At 35.8% G+C, this 25,969-nt stretch overlaps 3 protein-coding genes and 1 long non-coding RNA gene across 15 annotated transcripts; 1 reads left to right on the plus strand and 3 right to left on the minus strand.

The window, feature by feature from the left end:
- The first annotated feature begins 780 nt into the window (after positions 1–780).
- Positions 781–5,046, plus strand: LOC130469701 (uncharacterized). 11 transcript variants are annotated; one of them, XR_008930050.1, is made up of 7 exons: positions 781–1,149; positions 1,341–1,391; positions 1,480–2,510; positions 2,688–2,795; positions 2,952–3,125; positions 3,234–3,317; positions 4,777–5,046. It is a non-coding gene; the product is annotated as an uncharacterized lncRNA (long non-coding RNA). The 11 variants fall into 11 exon arrangements; XR_008930052.1 differs by having other exon boundaries at positions 781–1,391; positions 2,596–2,795; XR_008930054.1 differs by having other exon boundaries at positions 781–1,391; positions 1,480–2,446; positions 2,596–2,795.
- Positions 5,047–8,849: 3,803 nt separating this feature from the next.
- Positions 8,850–13,895, minus strand: LOC110777917 (60S acidic ribosomal protein P2-like). Its single transcript, XM_056838866.1, has 5 exons — positions 13,815–13,895; positions 13,701–13,772; positions 13,459–13,560; positions 9,432–9,671; positions 8,850–9,324 (listed from the first exon to the last, which is right to left on the minus strand). Exons 1-5 carry the CDS (start codon positions 13,893–13,895, stop codon positions 9,298–9,300), a joined length of 522 nt encoding a protein of 173 aa, XP_056694844.1. The 3' UTR covers positions 8,850–9,297.
- Positions 12,000–15,628, minus strand: LOC110779016 (uncharacterized). Of its 2 annotated transcripts, XR_008930061.1 has the most exons (6): positions 15,292–15,628; positions 15,080–15,146; positions 14,146–14,553; positions 13,938–14,037; positions 13,701–13,772; positions 12,000–12,328 (listed from the first exon to the last, which is right to left on the minus strand). XR_008930061.1 is itself a non-coding variant. In XM_056839134.1 (5 exons), the coding sequence occupies exons 2-4, from the start codon at positions 15,080–15,082 to the stop codon at positions 13,939–13,941; spliced, it is 510 nt and encodes a 169-aa protein (XP_056695112.1). In that variant the 5' UTR covers positions 15,083–15,146; positions 15,292–15,628; the 3' UTR covers positions 12,674–13,772; position 13,938. The 2 variants fall into 2 exon arrangements, 1 of the variants encoding a protein (XP_056695112.1); XM_056839134.1 differs by lacking the exon at positions 12,000–12,328 and having other exon boundaries at positions 12,674–13,772.
- Positions 15,082–19,526, minus strand: LOC130469522 (protein FAR1-RELATED SEQUENCE 5-like). Its single transcript, XM_056838867.1, has 7 exons — positions 19,409–19,526; positions 18,442–18,850; positions 18,260–18,348; positions 17,670–17,793; positions 17,277–17,454; positions 16,423–16,981; positions 15,082–15,146 (listed from the first exon to the last, which is right to left on the minus strand). Exons 1-7 carry the CDS (start codon positions 19,524–19,526, stop codon positions 15,082–15,084), a joined length of 1,542 nt encoding a protein of 513 aa, XP_056694845.1.
- Between the last annotated feature and the right edge of the window lie 6,443 nt (positions 19,527–25,969).

The following is a 25,969-nucleotide window of genomic DNA, read 5'->3' on the forward strand; positions in this document are numbered from 1 at the left end:
TAACACAGACACCCAAATACCCGGATAGACACATACGATGGTGGTTTTCCAAATAACATCTCATAAGGGGTTTTATTGTCAAGGACCGGTGTAGGTGTACGATTGATCAAGTGACAAGCAGCCAGAATACATTCCCCCCAAAATTTTATAGGAAGATTCCCTTGAAACCGTAACGCTCTCCCAACATTCAAAATATGTTGGTGCTTCCTCTCGACTCTCCCATTCTGTTGAGGTGTCCCAACACATGACGACTCAAACATAATCCCATTTTTAAAGAAATAACCTTGCAAACAATTAAACTCAGTACCATTGTCACTGCGAACAACTCTCAGGGATCGATTAAACTGACATTTAATCATGGCAACAAAATTAAGAAACGACGATTCAACTTCCATTTTATTGCACAATAAATAAATCCACACACCCCTAGAATAATCATCCACAATGGTAAGAAAATACTTCGCCCCACTCGACGAGGGTGTTTTGTAAGGCCCCCATAAATCAAGATGAACAAGGTCGAATGGGCGACTTGCACGACTATCACTATTTGGAAAACTCTCCCTACATTGTTTCGCCCGTGGGCATTATGACTCACAGGAGGAAGTAACTGCAATACTTTTTCCGACGGATGCCCCATACGTTGGTGCCACAAGTCGACCACACACTCCACTGCTAGCACACGAACCCTTGGAGCCCCACAGAAAAAATATAGTCATTCCTGTCGATCACCCACGCCAATCACCATCCTCGTCGAGCGGTCCTGAAGAACACACACACTACTACAAATCCCGCTAATTCTCGACGATATCTGCTCGACGCCGAAGGTACAGCGTTGGTGAAAATTTGGGTCCGCGTATTTTCTCGACGCGGTTTGTCGTCTTCTCTAAAAGTGGACACAGAAAGGCGTCGAGTACTTGGCACATGCTAGGCACGTGGTAGACTAATAGTACTCCGCTTCAAAAATTTTGGGGGAAAAACACCCACTCCCACCCCGTGTTAACTGAACCCTAGCCTCCCACTAATCAACTTCTCTCTCATCAATTCGTATTCTCGAAAAATCACAGATCCATCAACTGATTTCAACCACAGATCGAGGGCTCTTTGGTTCCTATTCGCGTTTTCCCTACGTTTGAAGCTTATCTTGCTGATGTAACTTGTAATTTTGTGTATTCCGCTGTTAATTTGCGATATCAAATTATGTTTTATATCTTCGTTTTTAATCCTTCCTCTTCGTAGATCTATTGTTCAATTCTAGGGATTTTAATTCATTATTTGGCAAGATTGGTTTCGTTTTTTATTTGGGTAATTTATTGGTTTTTTTATAACTATTTTGTTACTAGATTGAAGATTTGGAAGGTAGCTTGGGAAATCGTTAATCGTGTTTGGTTGAGGTAATGAAATTTATTATTAAATATTCGAGTTAAATTTAGATTTGTGTATTTATAGTTTATCTGGTCAATGGTTCCTGATGATATCAAGGAGAAGGCCAACAAACAAGAGAAGGCTTCAGTCATTGATGTCACTCAGTTCGGTTTTTTTTTAAGGTTCTTGGTAAGGATGTTCTGCCTAATTCTCATCTTGTTGTTATTTAGGGTAAGTTTATTTCTAAAATTGCTGAAGAGAAGATCAAGGCCGGAGAACGGTGGGGTTGTGCTTCTCGATCACTGCCTAAGTGTTCTTTATTTTTAGATATTACAATTTTGGTTATATATTTGTGTTAGGAGGAACATTTATATTCTTTTTGATCTATATCTGGGATTTTCTTTTGTTGTTCTTAATTCATTCCATTAAATGATGTGAACTAGTTTTCAACAAATTTGGTTTTTATATTTATGTTAAATCAGATATTTGGGATGTTCAAATTGTCTTCTTTTAATTTGATTGGATGATGCTTTATGGTCTGTTAAGTTTGAATTGAATCTTCTTTGGGTGTCCAAAAACAGTAACATATGGGCATTATTTACAGCAATTTGTTGTCTTGAGACTCAAGTGAGATTGAAGTGAAGCTTTAGTGGAAGGCAATTTTTCTGTCTCCTTGTATTTTGTCAATGAATATGGGTTCATTTATTGGTTTAATGAAATGAATTTCATAGTTTGACCATATTTGGCTTAAATTTTATGGCCATTAGCACCACATGATTCCCAATAGCGAAATTACGGTCATATTCTACAGTAATTGAGTTCATTAAGCTGCCTGGGCTTAACAATTGTTTGATATTCTCTGTACGATGTTACTGAATTTGCAGATATGAGAAGAATATCTTTCGTTTCAGTTTTTCAGTATGTGTACCGATTTATTCAATTATTATTACTAGCTTCTTTCAGATTTATTTTTTTCCATCTTTAGGGTTTTATCTGAGGATTTCATGTGTTCACTACAACAAAACACGCTAATTCTCGACGACATGAGCTCGACGCGGTACGTACAGCGTTGGGGAAATTTTTGGTCTGTCCTCAAGCCTTTTAACTGATTTGAATAATCATCTATATGCTCCAGATATCATAACATGGTTTGATTCTTAAACTCCCCAGACAAAAAGCAACCTCATTCTCGCATTTCCTTATTTCATCTGATATTGTTCTCTTCAATCATAGTTGTAGGTTCAATCTGCAAGTAGCCTCGCAGTTTGTTTCGAGTCATGTTCTATTCAGTTCCAATTTATGACCTGTCACTTGTCAATGGCCAGAGGGATTGCCTCTGTTCCAGGCCTGCCAGCTATGGAGATGACCAAGCGGCTCAACATCATGAACTTGCTCTTCCCACAAGGGATTGAATGAATACACTGGAGATCAAGGTAATTAGTTTTGATTCCATTTATTTTACATTTTCACAAAAATCTATTTAAAAATTGTTTCCTTCTGATAAATATCAAGGCATGATATTTTCTAATGTAGTGCTAATCACTCTCGTATATATTTTTTGTTCTAATTTTATCTTGAAATAAAACCAGGAAAATTCGACAGCCAATGTACCAAGGCCCAACCCTCAAGGTCTTATCACGTGTACCATCGGGACAACAAATTCTGATCCAATGATAACCCTCAAGATTCTGATGAGGCATTGAGAGAGCATTGACTAATGCGATTAATTTGATGATACTAGATTTTGGATGTAATTGAGTTTGGTAAGTTGTTGAGTTGATTTCCTTTGTAATAAAAATAAAAAGATTGATTAACATCTGAATGCAAAAAAAAAAATCTTTATTAATTCATAATTCCCTGGCTTTTTTTAGGAAATTTTTACAGCATCACTCTAGCTTGCGTGTTTTGTAAATTATGTTCAGAAGCTGCAAGATAGGATTGTGTGTGCTTCAAGAGTAAGTTTATGCGAATACCTTTTAACACTATTTTGAACAACTCTCAATTGATGGATTTTGTTATCATTATGTTGAATCCCTTATCCAACCATCTTTCAACTAAACCCCTCTCCTCAATTTATGCGAATCCCTTTTAATACTATTTTGAACAACTCTCAATGTATGCTTTCATGTTTATATTCAACTCTAGTTTGTAACTGAAGTAGTATGCTAATGTTATGTTGTCTTTATTACTAAGGTGCTCAGATTATCAGGACCTGCTCTGTTCTGGTCAGTTGTGTTCATTATGTTCTGAAATTATAGTTTATATAGTGTGTGCGTCTTTCTCAGGTACTTGGTTGAGCTAGTTTAATGACCAAGTGATCCTTGAACAACATCTCCTAGTTCTGTAGGTCTATTCCTCATTTTCTACTTATTTGAATGATTTTTCTTAATCTATTTGTTAAAGTCGGTTTGAATATGAGTGCATAAACTATCAGAGTGGTGGAAAAGAAGCTCGAGACTCCTAAAATCAATCTCACATATCCGGTTCTAACAGCTTTGCGAACCAGCAAGCTTATTATGTATGAATCATGAATTTAGCCCTATAAATTACACTACAAAATGTACTATAAAATTGGGTGAAAGAGTATAAATGGACTCACAATGCTTTCTTTTACTCATAGATTTTGTGTTTGTTAAATTATGCATCTTCTCAAATTTTCTATAGTGCTTTTTACATTGCTACTCATGTATAGGAAGACAAGCATAGAGAAAAAATGAATTTATTATCCCATTGGATAAAATCTCATACGGGTAAGGACGAAACCTTTCTGTTGTGGTATGAGTCCAAAATTAGTCGACTTATTAAGCTATTTTTTAGTGAAAAAGCTAGGTGTCATTGATACCACTCTTAGCTTGAGGGGGGTGTAGATCCAGTCCATGACTCTGTCAATAAAAGCAGGACCTCGTAATAAGTTTAATCTGTAAGCTAGCCTGAAAATGAAGTCTTCTGATAACTTTTCGGTGTTCTCTTTATTGTATAAGCAAATAGTACTATAGAATGGTTCTGCAAATTCATGAAGTTCTAAAGTTAAAACGATGGGATAATAATATGCTATGCAATACAAGATATATGCTAAATTATAACTTTTTATTTCATTGAAAAAACAAAGTGGTATTCTACCGCAATGGTTACCAAACTCCACAAAACCTGAACGACCCCTTTTATTTATCATATACATGTCTGGTTGTTGATTCTTGTTTTTGTTATGGATGCATAATATTGGAGTTGTTATTGTAGCTTAAAACTAAGTGCTGGCACCAAATATGAGTTCTGCTCTTCCAATTTTATTCCTTGTCAAAATTTACAGGTTCTGCTCTACCTGATATGGTTGTGCTATTTTCGAAATAGTCTAAGCATTAGAATAAAATAGATGATATCATGCTAATACTTATTAATTGCTACTATTCCTTATAGGTTGTTACTGTAATCTAAGGAAATTGACAGGAGAGAAACGGATGACTGCCATAAAGCTAAGGTTGCTAGAAAGGACATCGAGTTGGGATCCTATATTTATTCGACGCCCTGTTGCTGCTCCATCATTGATCATATATTTTTTTAGATAATGTTTTTGATAAGTAATAGGTTTTATATGTGAGGGATTTTTTTATGTATGTGTACCTTTGTAATTGATATTTGTATATTCTTATTTTTGGAAATAAAACATGTTCCTGTTAAAGTCGTTGATATGCAATCTGTTGCTGCTAGATTGTTATAACAGAGTTTATTTATTTTATATTAAATCGTCTATTATTGACTTTTTTTTGGTATAGTACTGTTAGTTCAAACATATAACCGGTTGAAAGAAGTTATCGACAACCAAACGCGTCGCAAAAATAAAGCTTTTGTCTATTTTGAGCTTGGCGGGTAAGTGGGAAATTATAGACGCTGTATAAAATTTCTAGTCGCAGAAGAGCGTCGAGATTCACGACGCTGGACAAAAGGACATGACCACAAAAAGCGTCGAGGTTATTGTCGCTTAAAGGCGTCGAGAAATTCTCGACTCACTTTTCGACGACGCTTCCGAAAAGCGCCGAGCAGAAATATCTCGACGATTTAAGGCGTCGATAAAAGGCCGAAAAAGCGTCTCTAAAGTACGGGATTTGTAGTAGTGACATTTTTTTAGTAAATTGAGCAGCACAATGTAATTCGTCACTTAATTGAGTTACAGAAATTAAATTGCAGTTCAATTTAGGCACAAATAGAACGTTATCGAGCACAAAACCATCCTCCAAGACCACCGAACCATATTGATTTGAATTTGCAGGTTGACCATCTGGTAACACAACCTGTTGATTACTCGATGTTTTGATATTTCTCAGAATTGAAATATCACCCGTCACATGACGTGAGGCCCCACTGTCAACAATCCATCGTAAATCAAGATTACCTTGCAACTTGTTTGGTGGTCGTGATAAGATGTCAACAATTTGCTGAACTTGCTCCTTCGTCACACCAACAAGCTCATGATTGGTTGTCGTCACTGCTCCCTGCGATCCGCCTCCACTCGTCACAGTGGTTGTCGCCCCTGCTGTGGTATTACTCACGGCATTGGCGCGAGCGACACCACTGGTCGACGACGCTGCCCCACGAGCTCCTCTGCCTCCTCTAATCGACGTCCTGCCTCCTCGTCCAGGCCCTCTACCACCTCGTTTCTTCTCATCCCACCATTCGGGAAAACCAATCAGCTGATAACAAGTTTCTTCCTCATGACCCTCACGATTGCAATGACCACAAAATCTGTCACTCGCATCTCCCGACCTCGACCGACCCTTAGTCTCGACCTTGAACGCCATGACACTCTCCTTACCTCTCGTTGCCTTGGCGCGCATGGTCTCGGTATTCATAACCGTCTGGTATGCCTCGTCGAGGCCTGGCAACGGCGATCTTGCTAACAGTTGTGCACGAATGGCTTCATAGTGATCGTCTAGGCCAATTAAGAAATAGTGCAGACGATCTTCATCATGAATGTCCCCCACCTGCTTCGCTATGTTGCACGTGCAACCCGCACATATACACCTTGGAACTCGTGCATACTGTACGTACTCCTTCCATACCTTCGACAAGCGGCCATAGTACTCCATGACGCCCTCAGACGTGCCCTGCTTGCAGCCACTCAGAGCCATCTTAATATGGCAGACCCTAGTTCCCGACACGACGCAGTACCGCGTCCTCAAATGACACCACAACTCGTGAGCAATATCAAAATCTTCCAGATTCGAACGCAAACTCTCGTCTATGGTGTTTGTGATCCAAGACACCACCATCGAATTGACCGCAATCCAATGTTTCATCTTCGTTGCGTCCGTAATGGGTTCCTTCACAGAACCATCAAGAAATCCAAATTTGAATTTTGAAATCATCGAGCGACGAACGGCTTTGGCCCATTCATCGTAGTTCCATGCTCCTCTTAGTTTCACAGGGGTGATAACAATACCGGGACCGTCGCCTGACCCGAGATAGTAGTCTAGGTCGACGGCGGCGGCGATGACCTTTGATGGTGCCTCCTCATCGGAACTCATGGTGATACTTAAGGAATGGTTAACTCCTAATCTCGATACTCAACAAGCGAAGAAATTCGCTGTTCTCAATACTCGGCTACACTCTCTCAGATTATTGCGGAAAAAAAAACTAGGATTTTTAACCTAGGCTCTTGATACCATGTCAAATATTGTGTAATCTCGTATCATTCTCATTAATCACACACGTATATATAGTACAACTCAGTTACCTAAACCCTAGGTACACATTAGGTAACATACCATAGTTAGGACTCTACAGAATATTCACAGAATAATATCTAATATCTTAACATATCTTAACATCAATCAACCTGTTCTTGTTTACCTTGGAGGCTTGGAGCATATAGAAATATTTCCGTGGAGCTAAAGGTTCAGAGAAATTACACCCTACTTATAGCTTCCCCATGTGTGCTAGAGTTATGGATTAATATTATTTGTTGTGTTTTCTCTTTGCAGATACATCACTTGGTTGTTAATCCCCTTCTGAAGAGCAGCCAAATGAATGAAATAGAGGGCAGTGGTTTACATGGTTTTGAGCAAGACACAGATTCAGATCAATGTACATCCAGTGAACAATATGACTTTGATGAGTCGACCTTCTGTGGACCTGCATTTCGGGTATTGAAACAACTAGTACAAAGATGCTTACAAGATGCAGTCACTTCAGGAAATGTGTAGTATGTGAATGCTGATAGGGAGGAGTTCAAAAGTCAAAAAATTGGAACTTGAACCAGATATCGGACGTCAACTTAGAGCTCACCCTGAGACTGGATCAGAGAAGAACCTCATGTCTTGCAAAGAAATAAGTTGGTTAACAATCAACCACTCTCTTCAGATTCTTCTGTGACCAAGTTATTATCCAGTGAAGGAAGGTCTATTACTCTGAGTAATCCTCGCGATCCTTGTCAAGACATGATTGATTTGTTATTGGGTCGCTGAAGAAGGAAGGCAGAAGAAGTGGAGACTGGAGAGGAAGACTGATTTTATGACTGAGAATATCCAGGATGCATATGCAGAGGCAGCAAGCATTGCGGAGTAGGTTATTTATTGTCATCTTTAGCACCAACTCTTGAACAGAGAAACTAGAATTATGTTATCAAATAGTCCAAGTGAAGATTAAATTTCATTGGTTTTATGACTTTGTTCAAATTGTGATTTACAGAACTGTATGTCTGTTTTCATATAAGTCAAATTTTTGTTCTATTACTTTATTTTGTAGAGCCTGTAGACCATATGCATTTTTTTCCCACGGTTGGATTGACCCCCTTGTATGCTATCTTTTTGCTTATAACTTTATTTTACTCATAATTTTGGCTGTTGTTAGTAGACTTATTACACATAATTTTGATTTTGTAGACTGTAGCATTAGTTTGCTTCTATAAACAAGGGCATCTATTTTTTGTGAAGAAACCCTTCTGATATATTCCCGGTGTCGTAAACTTTAGTGACATTTACACATTGGTGACAGATATGGATACATCGGCATGTTTTATAGACAAGCTACATGTTTATTTTCGTTGATACAAAAAAAAAATGTTACTAAGGAAAATTTGGGGTTTACAACATCTCATTTATCATTACGACATTACTCTAAAACTTAGTTCCTATAACAAAGGCAAGGGATTAAATTTACGCAATTTTACCTTATGATATATACCCACACAATTTTAACAAAATTGTGTGTATATACCCACAATTTTGTTTAGTTGTTTTTAGTAATAAAAAGTAAAATCATACACACAATTTTGTTAAGTTGTTTTTAGTACATTCTCATGTTCAAGAATATCGACATTATGTACTATAAGGCCAAATTCACTCCATTTATTAGGCACATACATTGTTCGCACAATCGCACTCCTTTCTCAGTTTTTCCACAAACAAAATTCGTTTATTAGGCACATACGTTGTTCGTACTCCATTCTCCACAAATAAAATTCGTTTACTATACACATACATTGTTCACACTCCTTTCTCTCCAAACAAATATAAATTTCATTTTCACAAATTTGCAGCATTGTAAAAGGCTAGTTTACACAGGTAGAAACGATATGCAGGACTATTGATTGTTCATAACTAGTAAAACAAAACACTTAAAATGATCAAGCACCCATCATCTTGTAAATAAATCTGATTTTATCCATTAAGAAGGATTCATGAAAAAAGGACTTGAGGTTAAAACAAGATGCAATTATGCATTAATAGAATGTCAAAGGATGCCAAAAGCTGATATATATTGGATCAACACCATTTAACACATAATTCAATATAACTAATTGTCTGCCAATGCCTCAGTCACTGATTAGCTAGAAAGAAACTTAAAATCTCAAAATAAATCTAGAACATTTCCAAATAGCAAACAAAACTTGAGCTATATTTAAAATGCAAAGACTTGCTGTAAACATCAGCTCCTTCCCACTTAGTCAAAGAGACTGAAACCCATATCCTGCAACAAAAAATTTCAAGTGTGAGCAAAGTACGATAACACTCTTCAGTAGCTAAAAAAAACTGAACACAAACACAATTTAGAGGATGATATAGAGTTGTTCTTACGTCATCTGACTCTTCTTTCTCTTCAACCTTCTTCTCCTCCTTTGGAGCCTCTGCGGCAGCAGCACCTGCACCACCTGAAGGAGCAGCTGACACGGCAACTGCACCTCCACCAGCAGGGACAGAGGCAAGCTTTTCTCTTCCAGCAGCAACTAGTTCTGTGATGTCTTTACCAGAAACCTGGTCAAAGAACAACTGAAGTCTGGCCTCATCAGGCTCAACACCCACTGCAATTGAACAAATACAAAGTTAAGTTACAGGATAATCAATACAGCAGTAATATCACCAGGCTTAAACAAAAACACATAGACCAACGCAAAGGAACACGGGTTAAGCTATATTTGGCATCTAATGCAAGAAAGAATCCTCAGTCGTTCTTCATTAAGACACTTCCTTTTCCCTGACACAACAGGGCCAACTGCCAAGGCTTTATTTTCATGTTAATTAGTTATGTAATACTCCATAAGTTTAGGTGGTCTAGTTTACTCCTTTGAGAATAGGAAAGTACAGTCCCATTCCCTCTACAACCCCACTTTGCAGTTTCATTCCGGATTGAAGCTCGGAACAAATGTAGGAATTGTACCCGTTGTATAGTTAAGTAACATTTTTTTGCTTTACTTAATTGTGGCAATCATCCCCACCGCTTGTGAGTGGTGGCTGTTAAGTGTGGCAAGGTTTGTGCAATTATTTTGAAATGCATATGGAATTTGTTCTTTAAAAAAATTGTTGCAGTGGGAAATCAAGCATGTGATTTCTCCCAAATCTTGACGGAGTTCAATTTGGTGGTTTATGATACGATTTAGTTTTGCTCCTTTTTACAGATGCTGATACGTGCATCAGAACACAACCAAGAATATTTGATAGATTGCAAATGCAAGCGGGTCATGAAAGTACTAGCGGCAATGAATCAGATGAACTGTCACTCGATGAGAGGTCTCAGTTTTATTTTCATGATCCAAGTCCTGCATCCGAGAGTTTCTAAATGGCAGTTGAAAGTGAAAAGTAATGTTCACAATATCAACAAGAGACCTGTAGAAAACAGATTCACTTCTGGAATCTATCACTAAAAGGAAGGAAAAATAGACAAAATCAAATTACATGTTTTACAGAAATTGAATTAAAATTTCCACAAAAATTCATCTCAAATTAACACAACCAAAAATTCTCCATTCTCAAAAACTAGAAACTTCAAATTTCCAATAATCCCACCAATCTCAATGATTATATAAAATAACAAAAGCAATTTGCATCTCAAATACCCGGGTAAAACGGGTACTCTTTCTGAGTCTCTGTGTATGCAGAATTCTCTTGACCCAAAAGAAGTGAAGGTTAAGATAAGTCATTTGTGATAGAGGAAGAAATCTGAGGGTTGCGAAGGGGGTGGTTGTGCAGAAAGCTGCTGGTGTTGGGATGATTCTTGCAAACTGAGCTTCTAACGGTGAGGGACTAGTAGGAGATGCTGATCACTTAATTAATCCCAGCCGTTGGTGTTGGATCCAACAAAGGAGATTTTATTAAATCATATGCTTCCTCTTCACGGTCACCGACGACGACAATTAACTTTAAAGGAACCATTGTTGGAATTGAACTAGCGTCGGTGGCGGCGTCATTTTCAGGGAGGGGACCCAATGGATTAAACCCCGGAGATATTGAAACCCGATTTGATTGCACCGGGGGTTAATATTCTCGCAGAAAATTTGAAGATCCACCCAGATTTTGTAGCGTTTGAGTAGAATTCAAGGAGGAAGAACATGGGAGATGAGAGAGAAAGAGAAGAAGATGATGAATTTTTTTTTTGGGGGATTTTATTTAGGGTTTTTCATCCTTAATCGCACCAAATACAAAATAAGGGTAAAATGGTAAAACGCAGCTAACGGCAGACTAACGTCTGTTAAGTACAGGTGCATTTAATGAACAGTACAGATAAATAGGGGTATACTATGTATTTTGAAACACGCAGGGGTATTTCGTGAATTTCGTGAAACCTCAGGGGCATTTTATGAAAAAACCGTTACTTTAAAGTCATACGTTATATCATTGTTGAGATGGTTAAAACTTTACATTATGAATGAGATGTCATGGGTTCAAACATTGATAATAACATTTTTGTGATCACAGATTTGAATAATGCTTGTGTTCACATGACATGGCACATCGTCATTTCACTTGCCAAATCACAGTGACACATGGCAACGGGGAATTACTTACCTTGGAGATTTAATAATAGTCACTACAACAAAATAAGCTTTTAATAGCGCTTTTTTGAATGAAAGACAGCGTTTTTAAAGCGCTGTTAATTAGCACCGCTGTTAAAAGAATGACAGCGCTTTTAAAAAGCGCTATTAATATTATATCATTTAATAGCATTCAATATATGAGCGCTATTAAAGCTTCGGTATGGCGGGAAATTTTATAATTAATTTAATTAAAATTAATTAATAGCTTGCAACAAAAAAGCGTTGTTATTTAAGTGCAATTTTTTATTTTGTCGGGCTCTTTTTTAATTTTAATTTTTATTTATTAAATACCTGTAATAACATATAAAAACATTTTAGAGCCTACACAGGGTAATCAAATTGAATATATATAAGATCTAACTTCATTTCTATCATATCAAATAAGCGTCTCAATGTCTCATGCATAACTTAAAATCATATGTGCCTAAATACACAGTAGAATAAAAACACACTAGAAAACAGAAAGAAGTATCCTTGTCATATAATACTTCTTTTAATTTCAAACCAATAAACTAAAATTAAAGCGTTCTAGTGAAATTCCAGTCGAAAAACATAATTAATCCACCATAATATTCACACGAGAAGAACATGACGCGTCCATTGAGCTCTGACTTCATCAATTTGTCCTTAATCATAATTTGGAACATTGCAATCATGAAAGTACTACAAAATGAGAAAATTAACATTAATTAGTGACAATGCATATAATAATGTCTAGGCTTAATTGAACAAAGAAAAATACATACATCTTCAAATATTCAAGTTTGCTTATGGTCGATAATCTCTTTCATGTATCTCGTGTCATAATATCTAGAATCCATGACATTCTTTTGCCGAGGACACTACACAAACAAAATACAATCAATTACTTTTGAATACTTTAAAAAACAAATAAAAATTGCAATAAACATAAATCATAGGACATACTTGTATTTGTATCCACTTGGTGCTCATTTTAATTTTCTTCAACAATCCTTTTTTCAGTTCGAAAACCAAAAAGTGCTATGCAAACAAAACCAAAAAAAACTTAACTTTTAAACGACATAACTTAAAGAAACAGAAGAAAATCATCATCCCAAAATGAGAAGGATCATTTAGTAGTAAAAAGAGGAATATTTCAATTACATGATACAAGAAAAATCCAGATATATGCAGCGAAGATTCGAATAAGATGTTCCATAAATAGAGAAGATTAGGGAGAGAGAAGGCATGTTGAGAATTGTGGAAAGTAGTCAGATAGTTGTAATTGGGAGAGTAACATTCATCTCGAAATTGGTGATTAATCAACTCGAATAGCATTAGTCATATCTCACTTGTTCTTCCTTAATCATCCTTCTTCTTTCTTTACTCCCTCTTTTCAGCCATCAATCTTACTGTTTTGGGTCTATTGGAGCTACGAGTGCAGTGTATGGGAAAAGCCCATCATAGCGGCGTACAACTTATGTTGTAGCTTGGGCTTTTACCTTGAAGCTTTGTAATTAGTTTGCTTATTATATACACTAGGTCATCATGTATTTTAGCTCTAGTATATAAAGCTTTGTACTCACATATATAGAAGTAACGAAATACACACAAAATATAATTCTCTCCTACTCTCTCTTATTTTATCATGGTATCACAGCCTAGGGTTTAAGATCCTAATTTTGATTGTCATTTTTTGTTCGTGAGCTCTTGACATCAGGGATTATTACAACCACTCATGTGCGTACAATTCAGCAACTAGCTGACATTTTTACCAAGGCTTTGGGCGCCTCACAATTCACAATTCACATAGCGCGCACACACAAATTAACCAGAAAAGGGAAGGAGAGTAATCCAGTCAATCCAAGGAAAACGGAAGAATTCAGATATAAGGTGCGGAAAGGGGAGATGATGAAATTAGAAGAGAAGACAAACTATAATAGAGGGAACAGAAGAAGAAATAAAGTAACTCAATGCGTATTTTTCATAGTCAAAATGAAGAACAGTTCTCCTACCATGCCTAAAGTCACAATACAAAAGAAAATCTAAGCAAAAAAACAAAGAGGAAACTTACAGTTTGATACATAAAGCTATCCAATTCATCAATCGAATCATCCGCATGCATCAAATTAGCCAAGGCCACAATCTATATAAGAAAATCAAAGAAACTTAGACCCAATAAATGAACCATATAATCATCATAACTCCTCGAATACTCATGACAGGTATCATCAGATACAGAAATCAAAGAGGTCTTACTGATGCCCATTAAGCAAGTTCAATGAAAAGACAGAAAGAAACAGAAATGCACCTCATGGCCGTAATGGATGCATTGCATCATGGCATAACAACTGTCTTTCCCACCGCTCACCAACGCCACCACCTTCATCTTGATACAATGTGTCTAAACTCTACAATGATCAACCACACAATGTCAAAAACAAACACAAAAACTCACTATTGATTCTTAAGCATATATAGTTAATCTTGAACATATAATCATATTTATCAAAATAAACCTTTTCATCAATGCCCTGCAACTCATCCAAAGCAGTTACACACTTGGATATGGTAAATATCTGATTGCGTTGCTGAATTATTTCTGCCCTCATTCTTGATGCAGCTGCCATCTCGGAAATAGCATCCGCCATCAAATCCTCAAGCCCCTTCCTTCCTCTCTTCCGGTTGACTGATTGAGGGTTATCTACACATGGAGGAGACTTCTCTTTCTCATTCCCCACACAAGCCACTCCTTCTGATTCTGTTGAGCAGTCCTCTGTAATGTTACTCACAGGATCTAACCCTCCTCCCTGCTTCTCAACATATCCATTTCTGTTTTGACTTTTACCAGATTCTGAGAATATTATGCACAATTGTTTATAGATTGGACAGCCAGTTGCTCTCAAAGTATCAACATCAGGATGTTCCTGCACGTCAGTAGAACATCGTCATTCATACAGGATAACTTGCATTATACTTTTACACACGATACTAACAAAAGAAAACAAAACTTCATACTGATTGATTAATCAGATCAGCTTGTAATTAAGGTTTGAACGTGATTGCGCGACAATATGACCTGACAGACTCAGGACTTGCAATAATAAGGAAAAAAAACCAAATTCAGCTAGAAAACTACTTCTTGACCCATGGAAAAAGTTCAAAAAAGAAATGTCTACACGGTAACTTAAATAGTTAAATCTACAGACAATAATACACTGGTTAATAACATTACCAAAACCAACCTATCCAACCTTCACTAGAAATTTAGGTGGAGCACACCAAGGACGAGGCCCCTAATTAGTAAACCAAACCTCTAGAGACCATAAGTTTGGGAATTATATCCCAAAATTATCAGCAAAGCAGGCAAATATGAAGTATATATTAAATTTTTTAATCAAATTCACAGCTTGCATAAAAACGCTATTTTACAAGATTTTTAATGTATTATACCATCAGTCCGAGAAGTAGGAGGATCTTTCTCCTTGAGCTCCTTGAAAATTCTCTTGGACTGCATCCCCTGAAAACAAAAAAAAATCAAAATAGATCAAGTTAGATCTTCAGCTAAAATCATCGGAAAAACTTATCAAAATTTATAAATTATGGGAAAAAACACCAAATTCAACAAAAGTAAACCAGTATATCGCAATTAAACTGCAATTCACCTTTCAAATCGCAAATTCCTAATTGATAAACCTGTAAAACGCAAATTTCAGCACAACTTAACAAGAAGAACCGCGAAACCGCAAATGAACTCTACAAATTTTGGATTGAAGGAAACTCAGCGATTTTGGATTGAAGGAAACTCGGCGATTTTGGATTGCAAGGAGCCCTTAAAATTTTCGATTGGGGGATCGAATTGGGAATGAAAATTTAAGTTTAGCGTTCTTGGGGAGATGAGATTTGATGAACCGCATACATCGTGGATTTGTGGGTTCGAATTGGGAATGGTTTTTTGTGTGGGTTATATTGTCCTTTTTTTTCCTTTGGGTAAAGAGTAGTAGAGTACGGTACTCCATATGTTTCAACAGCACTATAATAAAAAACGCTGTATTATATTAATCTAGAATTAAAATGATATTAAATAGCAACTTTAATAGCGGTAAAAAGTATTGTGCTGTTATTTGATTATAACAACAGCATTTTTGCATAAATGCTGTAAATTAGGTGCCGTTAATTACTCATTTTGTTGTAGTGAGTATAGATTTTCATCTTATGATTTTTACTACGGGTGGTTAGTCTTAATACTAGTATAGTAATTAGCTGCAGCAAGAGCTTATAGTGATAGTCTACTAAAAGCACTACAGACAAGGTGATATATCTGATTATGGTTTATTTCATCTGTCATGTGTTTCTGGGATTAATTAGTTGTTTTCCACAGGGGCATGTTTGAGGGGATTGAGATTGAGCCACAACACTTTTGGCACTCTTTGCTTTTCATGGATCAAGTAAGCTCTTCTACCCAAAAAAATCACCGTGCATAGAGCATAAGAACACTTATTTTCATTGGAGTTTAAAGAATCTGATCTCTGATGCATAGTTTTGTGCGGTTTTGGGGTCGTATTTTGGATGGGTTAGAGGATTAGTTAAAATTAACATGTTTTACTGCAGATTGTATTGATACAGTGTGTTTGGATGAGAAAATTTGAGGAAAGGGTTTTGAGGGACTCATTTGTCCCCAATTGGATACATGGAATGGGAAGGAAAGAGAAACAAACCAGAGTGATCTAGTTTTACAACAAAAGACTAACTTTATAATTTTTCAGTAATGGGAAACTTTAACTTCTGATATTTACCTTGTGTCCAAATTAAATTTTCTGTTGTTGCAATCGAATATCCAAATTCCTCCTCAAAGTCTCTCAATAGCGACAACGTGTAAACTTCTGATGCATGTTTTAGCAATCCAGATAGTGGTAAAGCCAAGAATGCAACTGATTTACTACAAGAGAATTCAACTTGCTTTTCTACACTTCTCCAGCGTTGTATTGTTCCTTTGAACAATCTATAGAAATCAGTTAAACTTGTAGTTGTGTTTGCTCTAAATCCGATGGCGTGATTAGTGCTTTCACTTCGTTGTGAAGACAAAATCCCAGCTGAAAAGAAGTCTTTGCTTAAGGCAAGGCACCATTTTTCTCTCAAATCGTATACATTTGTAAACCATTCTTCCCCTATCAGCTCATATGCTTGCAGCATTGATCTCCAATTGGTTTCAAATTCAACTTCTGTGACACACTTATACAAGCAATAGTTGAATGTCTTCTTAAAAGTTGGATATCGTTTCAATGCCCCAAATCTTGTAATAGCATTCTGATGCAAATGCCATACACATAATACGTGTCTTGCATCCGGAAAGACCTGCATATACAACCCAATCTTAAGTAAAATGTTTTATTCAAGTTTTCCTAACTTTTACTACATCAATCCTGACTTTTAATACAAAAAGGAAACTTTAACTTTTTTTACTCAAAACGGCATAACTTTAATATTTCAGGTTCCCCTCAAGTTAATAGTTAGCAATATCAATATAAAAGTTAGTACAGTGTAATAAAAATTAAGAAAAGGTCTTTACCAGTTTAACTAACTTTTGGTAATTACATTATAACTTTAGCACAGAAAACTACAACTTTAAGAATAAATCCTGGATTTTTACCTGATTGATGGCATTGTTCATTGCTGCATCCTGATCTGTAAAGATTGATATTGGACTTTTTCCCCCCATTGACTTTTTGAAAGTTTGTAGAAGCCACACAAACGACTCAATCTTTTCATCTCCTATATTATGAATGCACAACCAAACATGCAATTGTTTCAGTGGTTGTTTATTCCAACTATTGGAGCACAAATTAGGTTATACCTGTTTGTTCTATAGGTTGTGTAAAAAACTACTATATCTCCAAAAATTCCATAGTCTTCCATCATCATAGAGTCCCTCCAAAAAAAAAACTCCTCAATTTGCCTTTTTCATCCAATCTAAATCTAAAAAAGAAGTTTGGGTCACCTTCAAGCTCTAAATTCATTATGTCAGTTACTGCTTGTGCATCACCTCCTTATATTTGCTTCATTTTTAACCTTGTCCAGTAATTTAGATGGTCTTTCTTCGAGTGCCCTAAATTTTCTTCCTCCAGCTTCAATTGCCATGTACTTAAAAGAAGCCGTGGATGACAGACCTGTCAGTTGTGCATAAAAGAATGTAAATAAAATAAAAGTTTAGGCAAAAGGTTTTATTTAACTTTACTCAACTTTTACTTCTTTAGACTTGACTTTTAGTACAAAAAGGCTAACTTTAACTTTTTTTTTCTTTTAAAGTTTTAGTTCTTTATGTCAAAGTAATGGAAGATGTTCTAAAGTTAAGATAAAATTCCTCATCTCAAACCTGACTTTAATTGTTAATAACTTAACTTTAACTGATAAAAGTCTAACTTTTACATTTTTACCTTTCTTTAGCTAATTTCTGTTAGGCAATTTGTTTTATTTCACACCTCGCAGTTTTTTGTGTTAAAGTTGTAGTTATGTAGGTTAAAGTTAAGAAAATTGTTGTAAAAGTTAAAGACTGTCTTCATTCATCTCTAACCTAACTTTTCCTTTTAAAAGCTATACTTTCACTGAGATTAGTGTGACTTTTATATTTCCAACTTTTTTCATCTTGAAAGGTGATTGCAGTAACGCAAGCATGAGTATCAAAACAATAACTTTTACACAGAATAACATTTTTACTACTGAAACTGTAAGTTTGACTATCAAAATGTAACTTTTACCAGATTTTTGCATAGTTTCAATTGCCCCCCCCCCCCCCCCCCTTCTCTTCCGTTATTTGCCTTTCAGATCTATGCAAGTAGTGCCATTGACTTCTAGTTAAGTCATGGTTTTGAATTATCACGTGATTAACAACTTCATATCTTCCTTCAGAATTCATTTTCACCCTCAAGCATGCCCTACATCCAGTTATTGTGATTGGAACTTGCCTTGGTTTTCTCTCTTTTTTGGGCACAACAAGAACAATTGTTTCCTCTCTTTTCTTTTTGTTCTTACCATTGTTTGTTATTCCTGCTGTTGAACAAAGAAATGTCTTTTCAAGCACGATTCTTGTCCCAATTTTGAATCTCGTGTTTCCTTTCCTTATGGAAAATCCAATTGCATTAGCATGTTTTTCGCAGAAACCTAGAACTTCCTCCACTGTTTCTCCAGTGTAACCCATCAGCGTTCCAACAATATCATGAACCGGTTCTGTTATTGCAATTATTAAAAATCAGCATAAATTTAGTCATAAAACCCTAACTTTTACGCATAAAACTATAACTTTTACTAAAACAAGGCCAACTTTTACTAAAACAAGGCCAACTTTTACTAAAACAAGTCTAACTTCTACGCATAAAACTATAACTTTTACTAAATCAAGGCTAACTTTTACTAAAGCAAGTCTAACTTTTACGCATAAAACTATAACTTTTACTAAAACAAGGCTTATCTCTATTAAAACAAGGCTAACTTTTACGCATCAAACTATAACTTTTACGCATAAAACCACAACTGCAAATTCTCTAATAATATCATGTTAAAAATCTAAGCAAATATTCTAAACTTTAAATTTCACATACTTAACTTTTACTCTGGAAACCTCAACTTTAACTTTGACATCTGTAACTTTTTCAAACGCCAATATTACAGCCAAACCAACACATTTACATAACTTTTACAGGAATATATATCTCTAACTTTTACATTCGTAACTATAACTTTGACTTCAGACGTATAATTAATTTTCCAACACATAATTATTCATACCTTCAGAATGAGAAATAATTTTTTGTTCTTCAGCTTCGATTTCGTTAGTTGACTCTTCTTCTTCAGGTTCCTCTGCCAAAGCCTTGTTTTCTATACAATTGTTGAGAACGTCCTCCATTGTTGCATCTTGAATATCAGGTTCAACCGGAAGTTGAATGCTTTGAGTTGATTGAATCACACTTCAAATTAGGTTTTCCATTGTATATTTTATTGAGAATTCAGAGATTTCGATCTCTCACAATTTCAGATATCTCGATCTCTCACGATTTCACAATTTCGATCTCTCGCAATTTCACAATTTCGATTTCTCTTGTCTAGGTTGTTTCTCTCTCCGGCCTCTTTCCGCGTTTCAATTTCGACTTCTCTCGTGTATATTCTTTCTCTCTCCTCTTTCTGCGTTTTTTTTCTTCTCTCCTCTTGTTTTGCGTGAATTTTCTTTCACTGTTTGGGAAAGTCAGTCTGGCTCATTTAATTCGCACGTGTGAGAGTTGGTGCACATTAATATTAATGTGCACCTGTTGCACCCAAGACCTTTTGATGGCCATATAGGGTCAACAATGAGTTGTTTATCAATCAATTACGGAGTACTTTAAAAATCTTAAATTTCTATATACTTTTTAGGAAAATTTTAAAATTACCACCTTATAAAGTCCACTTTTTTAAACTTATCACCTTATAAAATTTTAATTTAAAATTACTACCTTATAAACCACAAACCTTCAAAGTTACTGCATGTTAACGGAAAAATTGACAAAATTCGTTAATAGGTGGTAAGTTTGAAGGTTTGTGATTTTATAAGGTAGTAAATTTAAACTAAAATTTTATAAGGTGGTAAGTTTGAAAAAGTGGACTTTACAAGGTGGTAATTTTGGAAAAATCCTACTTTGTTTGGTACTCCCTCCGTTCCAAAATGTTTGTTACGTTTGTACTTTTGCACGTTTATTAACGTATAATAAAGATTCTTTTGCTTTTTTATTAATAAAATAAATCCAAGTAATACTCCAATCCACTAATCATTACAACAACAAATAAGATTGTTTTATTTATCAAAATGAACCAATAATAAAAAAGCACAAAGATTGCTAACTTAGCATACTTGGGAAATTGTAAAAAAAATTAATGAGTTGAAAAAATTGGACCAATTAAAATTAAAAGTTGACACAAAAAATGATAATATAATAAATTTATAAAAGGAAATATTCTCTCATGTAACAAACATTGTGAAACACCCTAAAAGGAATACGTAACAAACAAAAAAGAACGGAGGGAGTATGTTTTAGTTGAAATTTTTGTCATCCATCCCAATGTTTGCAACATAAGTGAATCTGTAGTAAATTACACGTACTTATGCCCCCAATCTTATGTATAATTAGGGGAAAAGGTGGGCGATTGGATACGAATGAGATAGTTTGGTAAAGTCAAGTGAGTAAATATTAAACAAAAATAGAAATGTTGAAACCAAGAAAAACATCTCAAAATAAAAACTTTACAACCAAAATAGAACAGAGAAAGTATTATTTTTATTATATACTCCGTATTATTCACACATACATACTAACCCATATACACGCGTATCACCGGTAACTCGGTAAGTGATGGAAAAGAATATATTGTTGAGCGGCAAACCGGCAACTAGGTAGTGAGCAATTAATTGCATGCACAAGGTGATCGAATAGCATATTATAAATAGATGATTTGGTGATTGTGTCAAGTATAACTTTCTTAACTTGGATTAGGACAAAATGGTGACAAAAAGTTAGCACAAGTACGTTGTGCTGTTCTGATAAGGTGAGGGTAAGGTCCAAGGACCCATTACCATCTCTATACGCGGGTGCGCACGACTCCTGGCCTCCTGCAGACATACAATCAACATAATGCTGCCCGGCCAAGTTGGTATGTTTTGCGCCAAATGGTAGTGAACTAGTATGTGGCCCGGGTGTTACTCCGGGTTTTACTTTTAGTCGGATTTACATTTTTGAAAAATGTGCCTAATTTTAAAAGATTGTATTTTACATTTATATGTGAAAATATGACTAATAATGTAGCTAGTTGAGATGGTATGAAGTGAAACTTTTAATCCATGAGGTTTGATGTTCGATCCTTGCTAGTCTACATGACACATATACGTTTTCACAAACGCCTTTTAATATATTAATATAGATTAGTGATCATCACTACTTCACTAACTGTAACACCCCGACCTCTAATTACATTATTTAAGCATAATTAGCAGCGGAATTAACCTAATTGGTCGGGGCATTACCTGCCGTAACTCCCTCTTGGGAATTACGAGGCAACAATCAATCATAAGATATTAAATCCCAAAAATTAATATAATAATCTTTTGTATTACCAAAATAAAGGTACATAAATTACTAAAAGTCTTTAATTAAACTATTAAAACATTAAGCATAAACTAAGTGAATATTATTAAGGTGAAATCCTCGCCACTACTCGTTCCCATTGTTCCCAGCGGTACCTAAAACAGAAAACAAAATAACGGTGAGCCGAAGACTCAGTAACGAACTATTCTAGCAACGTAAATTCATTTCAATTCATTTTATTTAATAACACAGGGAGAATAGAATAATGTAAAACATTTTATAAAGTCCTTTATTTAGTTCATTCATAAATTTAGGGTGCACATGCTAGCCGTGGCAAGTATGACATGGTGGAACGTCTTCCACGATGGACCTGTAACACCCCGACCTCTAATCCAAGAATTAAATCATAATTAGCAGCGGAATTAACCTATTTTGGTCGGGACATTACCTGCCGTAACTCCCTCTTGGGAATTACAAGGCAACCATCAATCATAAGCTATTAAACCCCAAAATTTATATAATAATCCTTTATATTTCCGAAATAAAAGAACACAACTTACTAAAAGTCTTTAATTAAATTATTAAAACTTTAAGCATAAACTAAGCGAATAATATTAAAGTGAAATTCCTCGCCACTACTCGATTCCATCGTTCCCCGCAGTACCTAAAACAGAAAACAAAACGGTGAGCCGAAGACTCAGTAACGAACTATTCTAGCAACGTAAAATTCATTTCAATTCATTTTATTTAATAACACAGGGAGAATAGAATAATGTAAAACATTTTATAAAGTCCTTTATTTAATTCATTCATAACTTTAGGGTGCACATGCTAGCCGTGGCGAGTATGACATAGTGGAACGTCTTCCACGATGGACCGATGTCCATAAAACATGGGGCCTTGGCCCGAAAACATGAGAGCCTTGGCTCAATGGGCGGATGCCCCATGGGTACATGCATGACCGAGAATCGTAACTTGTGAACATATACTGCCAAACGGACTAGGAATTTCACTTTCATTTATCATGTTTCGTTTAATTTTACATTTTAGTCTTTTTACTTCAGTTGAAGTAACATATTTCCTTTGGATCATACGATCAAACATCCTTTCTTTTCATGGTTTCTTATAAACAACGTTTTATAAGAAATTCAATCAATCATAATATCATTTTATAAGAAATTCAATCAATCATGAAATAAGGAATAATTCCATCAAATCATATTATAATAAATAATTCAATCAAATCACATTTCATTTCCCGCAATTCATAAAACATGTCAAAACATTCAGATCATAAATTCAATCATAATGTCATGATTTCATAAACACATTTAGAAGGGAATTGCAGGTACTAGCAATAGCCGTTACCTAACTTCCACGATTTTGCTAAGGATTTTCGCTTTCTTTGGTTCGTTCGTCCCGAGCTCCGAGTCCAATTCTTTCAAAATATTAAATCATTGAATTAGTACTAAATCGATAAATAAATTAAAATCGATATTTTATAAAATCATAAATTTTATAAGTAATGAATTTTATAAATAACCAGTTTTAATATAATTTCATAACTTAATGAAAATATTATTAAACGAAATTTTAATCAAAATATATTTATATATTTCATAAACCGGTTTTCATGAAAATATTATTTAAATTCCATTTTTGTTAAATAAAACGAGTAAATTACTTTATTAAAATCGATAATTAAACCTGAAAAATAATAACGATTTATTAATAAATAATTATATTATAAAATCAATTTATTAAAACATAACTACCATAGAAATTCTGAAAACTTAGATTGGTCTTACATAAAGCCCAAATGGTTAAATTGGCCCAACTTAAATTTGGGTTGGAGGAAAATGAATCAGGTTTCAAATGAAACTGATTCTCTCCCTTTTTGTTTAAGGAGAGGTATGAACAGAGGGGAGGGAGCACGGAGGGGCAAGGCACGAAGAGGAGGGAGGAGGCGTCTGGAATGGGCTCGGTGGTTCGGCGTAGCGCCGAAGGTGAGACGGTGATGGTGGTGGTACAGGCGAGAGAAGGAGGAGGGAGTGCGAAGAAGGCGAGAAAACGGGGGAGTTTGGGAGTGGTTTTCCGATCAGTTACGGGGAGGAGGGAGGTTTTTGGCGGTTGTCTGGGCGGCGCAGGTTGATGCGAAGGTGATGGTGGGTGGTTTGCGGCGGCGTAGCAGTGAAGGGAAGGTGGTGAGTTGCTCGAAGAAGGGAGAAGCAGGGGAGGTTTGTGGGTGATTTTCGGCCGATTCTGGGAGGAGGGGTGGTGGTTCGCGGTGAAGGTGGAGGCGGGGGATTACTCCATAGGTGGTGAGGTGGTTTCGGCGTGGTGCTGGTGGTGCAGCGAGAGAAAGAGAGGGAGGCAGGGGAGCTGCGAATGAGGAGAAGCAGGCGACGGTAGTGCGTGTGTGGCGGTGGGCGGTGGTCAAGGTGATGCGGGGTGGTTGCAGCAAGGTTAAGTGATGGTGGTAGTGGTGGTTGAGGTGGTTGTTGTTGGTGGTGGTGGTTCGAACGATGGAGAAACGAGGGAAGAATGGTTTTCAGATTTTGTGAATTGGTTTTGGTTGGGAAACAAAGTGGAAATTGGTGGTCTGATTTTAAAACTAAGAAGAGTGAAGGAGAAGATGCATAGCTTAGGGTTCAAGGAGTGAATTTGAACTGATTTTTAGGAAAGGGAGGAGTGAACATACGTGGAGAGCAAGGGAAGAGAAGAAGGAAGAAAATTTCTTCACTCATTTGTACGTGGAAAGCAAGCAGAAAAAGAGAAAAGGGAATTTTGGCTCTTTCAAGGGCAATTTCGTAATTTCACATTATTTGGCCAAAAATTCAGAAATTGTTGCTATTTTTTGAAACTTACTAAAAATAGAAATGTTCAATTAAAATAATTCTTTATAAAAATTATCGTTAATGAAAAATAAATAAATTTTCGTTTATAAATTTATCGTTTAAAATAAATCGTAAAAACGATTAAAATAACGAAATTCGATTATTCGTAATTATTTAAAACGAAATCAAGTTAATAAATATTTTTAATTTTAATAAATCAAGTTTAAAAATTTCGGGGTATTACATCCTTACCCCCTTAGAAAAAGTTTCGTCCTCGAAGCTGGAGCTCAGTCAAACTTGCCATTTACTCGTTCTATTCGTCATTCGTTGAAAACATACATGTCATAACCAATCATTCGATCGATCTCACGCATAAGCATGGTTGATACATACAGAAAACATGGAGATTCGTGCATCATATCGTTCTTAGGCAACTATTTGAAGATATTTCGCTTTCCTTTGCTATTGGGTCCCTTTGCTGCAGGAATCTCGTTGTTAACCTTCATTACTTGATTCGTTTTGCTTTCGAACTTCGATCTTTTCTTCTACGCTAAATAACTTTGTTGACTACGTTCGTTGCAGGGGTTCGAGTCCAATCATGCGACTAGGAATACATCGTTAGACATATGACTTTGTTACTTATCCTTTATATTCTAAGACGACAAACCTCGGATTTTGCGGATAATGCTAAGCCATCGAGCGTGCCTTTATCCGAAACAATCTAGCTCTCAAAAAAAAAAAAAAACTTAGTTCATATTACCTGGTCCTATAGACATGTCATATGTTGATTCCTTAATCCCAATTCCATTGCATTCCTCAATCATTCATAGTTCTTTTCGAATTTCTAACATTCATTGGTATCATCAACCTTATTGACAGATTAATTCTTGATAACTTATTTGGGTAGAATCCTCAAAATCTTATTCATGTGTCAACTCAGATAGGTCTTTTATCATAACTCACATGGTTCATAACATTTCTGTTTAATTTCTTAGCTTCCTTAATAGAGGCATATCAATAATCTTTTAGTCCTCCAACACACGTTTCTTTGATTTCACTTCAAAACAATGATGTTCAATATTCTCTCCGCTAAGTCAAATTCTTTGAACAATGGAGGGCTCAACCCAAATTACGTGACTCGATCCTTGATCATAGCCTGGTCGAGGTTTCTACATATACTCAAAATATGCGGTAGATACTTTAGCATAGATTTGTTTAAGTGGTCCACTCTAGATTGTCATTTCATATCCTTCGAAACTAGTTTCTTGCCAACTTGACATTTTTCACAACTTTATGAACTCCTGTATTTTCCTCAAATCTGTTCCTTAGGGTTCTCCATTATTCTTAAAGTATCCATAGGTAGGTTCACTAAATGTATCAAAGCACGGGTCTTAATTGTG

Source organism: Spinacia oleracea, chromosome 3 (assembly GCF_020520425.1).
Source record: "Spinacia oleracea cultivar Varoflay chromosome 3, BTI_SOV_V1, whole genome shotgun sequence".
NCBI classification, from domain to species: domain Eukaryota; kingdom Viridiplantae; phylum Streptophyta; class Magnoliopsida; order Caryophyllales; family Amaranthaceae; genus Spinacia; species Spinacia oleracea.